The following is a 7,357-nucleotide window of genomic DNA, read 5'->3' on the forward strand; positions in this document are numbered from 1 at the left end:
GTCTGTGTGTGTGTGTCTGTGTGTGTGTGTGTGTGTCTGTATGCGTGTGTGTGTGTCTGTGTGTCTGTGTCTGTGCGTGTGTGTCTGTGTGTGTGTCTGTGTGTGTGTGTCTGTGTGTGTGTCTGTGTGTGTGTGTGTGTGTGTGTGTCTGTATGCGTGTGTGTGTCTGTGTGTCTGTGTCTGTGTGCGTGTCTGTGCGTGTGTGTGTGTCTGTGTGTGTGTGTGTGTGTGTGTGTGTGTGTGTGTGTGTGTGTGTGTGTGCACAGCTGTGTGATCAATTAAAGTGCAGGCAGGAAAACAGGATAATTTAAAACAGTTGCAATTTTTCCTTTCACTTGAGATATCCGTCTGCTGTTTATCAGAATTCAGTTTTTATTGACTGCAGTGAAAGATTTTGGAAAATTAATTCAAAGGGGAGATTATATTATTAGATGTATTACTTTAATATGTTTTTCATTTTATCTTCCATTTCTTTCAGCTGTGATAACTTTAGCTAAATGATCTGAAGCACTTCATTTCAAGGACAAACTGAACACGAATACATCTAAAATGTTGACCATAATAACTTTTTGACAGGAAAACTTTATAATAATAATAATAATAATAATACATTTTATTTGGAGGCAGTCAAAGTTAAATGTTGCTTTGTAAACCAATGAATGTTTATAATGTACAGTTTGTGTAATCATTTTTCATCTTCCAAATAAGTTTAACAGGGTTTCACCGCTCATGTTCCTGACTCATCAGACAGCTTTTAAACAGCCTCATACTCCCACACACACATTTACTTCAATTAAATTTCTGAGAGAATGATAGCCAAAACTTAGAGAATATAGTAATATAGGCCTTTAACACCAGGGTGTGAAGAATAAATGACATGAAAAATATGTGATACTCCCCCGGTAAATATTTTACATGTGCAGAAATACACATTTGTGACGGTTGAAACACTTGAAAGAATATAAAGAATAGATTTTCGCCAGCTCATTCTTTTCTTCCAATTACTGGGAATTGAATTTGAATTCCCTCTGGTAAACAATTACACAGTCTAGGGCTTTTATTGTGAAAGGTAAGAATAGAAGAAGAAGGACTGGATCTGAATCCTCATAAGTATCCATCACAACGTAATAATGTCTTTATTAATGCTTCCTCACTTTTTTTCGCTGTCTAGTTTTCGTGTTTTGTGTGAACATACTCACTGCTAAAACAACATTTGGGAAAAATATATTTAAACGACACCTCTCTGCAAGAAGGAATATGAATATTTCTCATAATGGAAAACTATTTCTTTCTTTTTTCTTGTTTTTTAAGTCTGCAGCCCTTTACATAGCCCCATAGTTTACATCCAAATTACCTCAAAAAAGGACAAAATGAAATATTGTTTTGACACTAAATTTGAACAAACTTGACTTTGGCCAACAGGCAGCATTTTTAATTCTACATATATATATATATATCCTTTATTTAATCAGGGAAAAGCCTCATTGAGATTTAAAAAATCTCTTTTTGAAGAGAGACCTGGCCAAGAAAGTTACAACATTTAAACACAGTTATCATAAACAATTAAATACAAATGCAGCCATCACAATAACAGTGAGGAGCCTCAGTAGAGACTCATACGGAGCATCACACCGACCAAGGGAAAAGATTTATTTCTCCTTTAAAACCGATTGTGATCAGTTCAGACAGTTTCAAGTTTCAGATGTTAAGCTTGTGCGCTCCCTACTTCTCTCTTCATCCCTCATCTTCAGCTCCTCTCCTCTGTTTCCAGGGAAACCATTTGGAAGCTGCGGGTGGACTTCCTGCAGGAGCGAGTCCTCAGCCAATGGGAGAGCTTCACCATATGGAACGCCGGAAAACAGGGCCGGAAGCTGTACCGGAGCCTGAGCCCGACCAATCAGAAGAAGGTATGCTGCCTCCAGCTGGAGTCAGATATGAGACATGAAGCTCTTTAAACTTTCACCACAGGTGTGATGTGTTGAACAGGTGAAGGCTTTCTGTGACGTCGATGACAACAAGATCCAGAAAGGCTTCTACACGTATGAGGAGTCACAGGTGAGGATGCTAGATTTACTGACTGCTTCCTTCCAGTGAGTTAGCTTTATATGTAGCATCATAGCTAACTGCACCACAGCATGGTCTGCAAACTGCACAGAGGCTGACCGTGAATCCCTCCAGCAGTAATAAGAATAATAATAACAACTGCTGAAACAATCATTGCCCCCCCTGCCCCCCTCGATGACATCATCAACACGCTGCCTACAGCCTGAGTTTAGTTTTAGTTTTAGTATGCTGTATGTATTTTATTGTGGAAGAGATTGTGTTGTGGTTGTGTGTACTGCATTGTTTTTAGTAGTTGCACATATGAATTTCGTTGTACAGGTGCATCTCAAAAAATTAGAATATCATACTTTATTTATGTCAGTAATTAAATTCAAAAAGTGGAAATAACACATTATATAGATCCATTACACTCAGAATGAAACATTCCATGTCTTCATTCATTTAATTTCTTCTAATTATAATGATTATGGCTTACATTTAATAATTTAATGAAGACCTAAAATTCAGTGTCTCAAAAAAAATTAATATTACAAAAGACCAATTTTAAAAAATATGTTTACTATGTAAATGTTGGCCTCTGAAAAGTATGTCATCTATATGACTCAATACCTGGTTGGGCTGTTTGACTTGAACTACTGGAAATGGGCTTTTCCATCATATTCTAATTTATTGAGATGCTCCTGTACTTATGGTATAATGACATTAAATATTCTATTATAATCTATTCTATTCTATTCATAATTCAATTCAATTGGCTTTATTGGCATGACGTAACAATGTATATATTGCCAAAGCAAGCATCAGAAAAAAAGATAACAAGATAAGACAATAAACAATAAATTATTATAATTCTATTATTCATTTTAAAAGAAAAGAACAACTAATAACAATAAAAGAAATGTTTACAATCATTGAACAATATTTACAATCAATATATAATTGATACAATCATTTTAAAAAACCTTTTTTGACAGATTCAAATTCTTGGAAATATGTTTCTCTAATTAGTTCATATTTTTTACATTTGCTGAGGAAGTGTAGCTCATATATTCTATTCTATTCATATATGACTAATATGTTTCTCCTGATACCGTTTCAGCAGAGACCCAAGCCAACGGTCCCCGTCCTGCACTACAGGGACGCTGCGTCCCCGTTCATCATCTGTGTTAAACTGGTGAGCAGAAACCTGTTTGTGTGTTGAGTGTTTGCTGTTTGTGGTCCCTCAGGTCTCTAATCTGGTTAACGACATAATGATGGAGGGCGTGTGCCCGGCACAGGACACACACACACACACACACACACACACACACACACACACACACACACACACACACACACACACACACACACACACACATACACACAGGGAGGCAGGCAGGAAATGGGCAGAGACAGACGCTGCTCTTTGATCACATGACGCTTCAACAAACATCTGATGTTTTTAACCAGCGTTCGCTTCAATCTGAACATTGTGGTAATATTTATAGTTATTGCTTCTGGAGCTAAGATAATGATATTCTCTTTTTATTCAATATTTTTATTAATACACATAACACACACACACACACACGTCCTTCTGTTCTGGCAGCCAGATCACTAATTGTCTATTTATCACCTCGCCAGATTCAGACGTCACGTCTAGAGTGACCCCACCTACGGGATGATAATCGCTCAATTATGGGAGTTTAGAGCCGTAATCACAGAGGACAGGAGACCTGGACTCCATCAGTCTGCCTTTCCTTTTCTAACACACACACACACACACACACACACCTGGACTCAATCACACTAGTTTTTATAACCAGATGTCAAATAACTATAATCACAAAATACACAATTCATTGAACTTTGCTAATGTTCTGCAGCTAAACTGAACTCAGTGCTGGAGAACATTTATCCTTTAGTTCACTAGATAGACTTAACTCTTCTACAGAACTCTAAAAAACTCTCTGTTTACACTCTAAATTCTCTTTATACTGCCATATTTATATTTATACTTATACTGATACATTCTGTTTATACTGTGCCATATTGCCATACTGATACTATTCGCCATATTTATACCATTAATCTGTTCATACCATCATATTTATACTATTTACGTCTCCCAGATTTGCCACCGTCTTTTCATCAATGTCTTCTTGCTTGTATCTATGTTTTTACATTTATATTTTATATCTTTTACTTATATTTTATATTTCATGTTTGTTGCTGTTTTGCACCGGGGATAAGAGGGAAACACAATTTCACTTCTGTACATATGGCAAGTCAAGTCAAGTCAAATGTATTTATATAGCGCATTTACAGACGGCTGAGCCGCACCAAAGTGCTTCACATAAAAGTGCAAAAAGTGCAATAAAATACAGAATTGACAAAGGTAAAAAAGAGACTAAAACTAAACAATGGCAGCATTGATAAATAAAGTAGACTTGACTTGAAGCAGTTTAAGGGCAGACAATAACTCCTCTCATAATGCAGAATGTCTTTATGTGGATTATTTGTCCCATTGCTGTTGTTCCTCTCATGTTGTTTGATGTGCAGGACATGACGGGAGGCGTTCTGGAGGAGAACCTGGACTCTCTGCAGCTGAAGGAAGGAACAGATTACTACCATTTCAACTGACAAGTGACGAGACCAGAGGAGCTTTAACCACTGGAGAGGAAAGAACAGGAAGTTAAGGAGAATAAGGTGATAACAGGAGAACACTGGGACAGAGTCACTGACAACACCAGGACAGAAAGAGAACGCTCTCATGTATTTTAGTATTAAAAGAGAGAGAGAAGGAGTGTTGAGAGTGTTGCTGATCAGGATCAGGACGTCCCAGCCTGTTTCACAGCTCCGAGGTCCTTATTGTTGTTAGATGAGAAACTGAAACCTCTCTGATATCTGCAGCTACAGCCAGGATACACTTAGCTTAGCTGAGCTAATACTCTGGAAGGAAAGGTTAACAGCTAACCTGGCTGTCCTAAAGGAACTAACTCTGCCTACGAGAGACTCCTAAAGAGGACCTATTATGCTTTTCCTTGTTTTCTGTCATATAAATAATGTTACAGTGTCAGGTGTTCAAATTACATGTTGCCAAAGTTTCAAATGTTGCAATAATAAACTGCAGGTTCACATAACCCCTAAATGTTTCACAATGTTTCTTGGTTGAGAACAGTTAATCCGAGTTATTGATTTATCAAAAACAAACTAGATGAAACTTTGTAATTAATCAGATTTAGACGTGCTGGTAGACAGAATGTGGCTAACCTCCGTATATATATATATATATATATATATATGTATATAACTGACAGAAGTGAGAGTGGTATTGATCTTCTTCTCGTCTAATTACAGGCAAGAAAAGTAATGTGTGGATTTCCCAAAATGTTGCTGTATTCCTTTGAAAGGATTATATGTGTGTTCATATTGAAACTGTAGAAGTATTAATAATCTGACCTCAAGTTGGAAGAGATGAATGGAGGGTTGATTTGGTCCTTTCATTTAACAGAAGGAGGCGTTAGGAGGAGGACTGTTATTGATCATGTCAGCAGGTTGATCACTGGTGTAATAAACTGTGACGCAGGTTATTAATCCTGTGAACTGAAACTGTTTTTTACCAACCTGTGTGCTGGAGCTTGGTCTGATTTAAAGAGAGTGATCTGGCTGAGGGCGTCCTCCAGAAGGTTCAGCTTATAAAGGGAGGGATGTTTTATGAGCGGAATTACACGGATTTCTCAACAGCTTTCTGTGATGCAACCGTGCAGAATCAGATCCACGCACACAGCTGCTGCAAACGCACAAACATGGACCGTCACATGTTTGTTTCTCTTTCCCTCAGCCTCTTATGAAATCTAAAGAACAATAACCTCTTTAAGGGAGAACAGATCTGATACATAAACACGCAGCAAACGTTTATTTTACCTCACAGAGTGTGGAGTTTTTCTGCCCGAAGGTAAATAGACCTTTCCCCACACAACTCACCCACAGTGTTTCCTGGTGGACTTACTGTAAATCTGCCCACAGCAGCCAGTCGGGAGGCAGCGCTGCTGGTAAATGGGACTTTTATTTTCACTACCATTGTTTGTTATCGTAAACTGAACATACAGTGGGGTGAATGCACAGAATCACTGTTGTAGAAGCACTTAGTCCTGCAATTTATCAAACGCAATGAATTGAAGTCTGTTTGTGCCTGATTCAGTCTGAGGTCTGAGGTGGAACCAGGCCTCTGGCCACAGGACAGTACAGGACAGCAGCTATTCTCAACCTGGGGGTCGGGACCCCAATTGATCGCGAGATGATTTCTGGGGGTCGCCAAATCATTTTGGAAATCAGCTCTGTCTCCACTGTGTTAAAGTGTTCATGTGTTTTAGTCTTTTTGGTCACTTAATGTCTTTTTTTTTTGTCATTTTGTGTCTTTTTTGGTCATTTTGTTTATTTTTTTGGTCATTTTGTGTCTTTTTTGGTCATTTTGTGTCTTTTTTGGTCATTTTGTGTCTTTTTTAGTCATTTTGTGTCTTCTTTTGGTCATTTTGTGTCTTTTTTGGTCATTTTGTGTCTTTTTTGGGTCATTTTGTGTCTTTTCTGGTCATTTTTTTGTCTTTTTTGGTCATTTTGTGGTCAATTTGTGTTTTTTTGGTCATTTTGTGTCTTTTTTGGTCATTTTGTGTCTTTTTTGGGTCATTTTGTGTCTTTTCTGGTCATTTTTTTGTCTTTTTTGGTCATTTTGTGGTCAATTTGTGTTTTTTTGGTCATTTTGTGTCTTTTTTGGTCATTTTGTGTCTTTTTTGGGTCATTTTGTGTCTTCTTTTGGTCATTTTGTGTCTTTTTTGGTCATTTTGTGTCTGTTTTTTGGTCATTTTGTGTCTTTTCTGGTCATTTTTTTTGTCTTTTTTGATCATTTTGTGGTCAATTTATCTTTTTTGGTCATTTTGTTTCCTTTTTGTGGTCATTTTGTTTCTTTTTTGGGTGATCTGAACTGTGCGTGTGAGATTGTGTTCAGTGAGCGGGGGTCGCGGACAACATGCATGTTAACTTTGGGGTCGCGACTCAATAAGGTTGAGAACTACTGCAGTACAGTACAGTACAGTGAGAAAAATATCACATCCACTCAGCACTCAGCCTCCTCCTCCAGCCTCTCCCCTCTCTGTCTGCACACAAACACTTCAAACCACATTGTGTCTTCAGGTGTTTTTACAGTAGCGCTGCAACTAATGATTCTTTTTTATTGTGATTAATCTAATCATTGATTCATTGTTTTTTCTATAAAAGGTAGATAGTAGGACATTTTCCTAAAACCCAAGAAGACACA

At 37.6% G+C, this 7,357-nt stretch overlaps 1 protein-coding gene across 2 annotated transcripts in view; it reads left to right on the forward strand.

Annotated features, from left to right (window-relative positions):
- The window catches only part of b3gntl1 (UDP-GlcNAc:betaGal beta-1,3-N-acetylglucosaminyltransferase-like 1), a 22,202-nt gene extending 16,863 nt beyond the window's left edge, over nt 1-5,339 (forward strand). Inside the window, exons 9-12 of one of the 2 annotated variants that reach the window (XM_059335512.1) lie at nt 1,772-1,907; nt 1,987-2,055; nt 3,164-3,238; nt 4,606-5,339. In XM_059335512.1, coding sequence (XP_059191495.1) covers nt 1,772-1,907; nt 1,987-2,055; nt 3,164-3,238; nt 4,606-4,686 — 361 coding nt within the window. In that variant the 3' untranslated portion in view covers nt 4,687-5,339. The remainder of the gene's footprint in view (nt 1-1,771; nt 1,908-1,986; nt 2,056-3,163; nt 3,239-4,605) is intronic. The other variant, XM_059335504.1, reaches the window with a different exon arrangement.
- Nucleotides 5,340-7,357: the final 2,018 nt, after the last annotated feature.

The sequence above is a fragment of the Centropristis striata genome, chromosome 1, assembly GCF_030273125.1.
Source record: "Centropristis striata isolate RG_2023a ecotype Rhode Island chromosome 1, C.striata_1.0, whole genome shotgun sequence".
NCBI lineage: Eukaryota > Metazoa > Chordata > Actinopteri > Perciformes > Serranidae > Centropristis > Centropristis striata.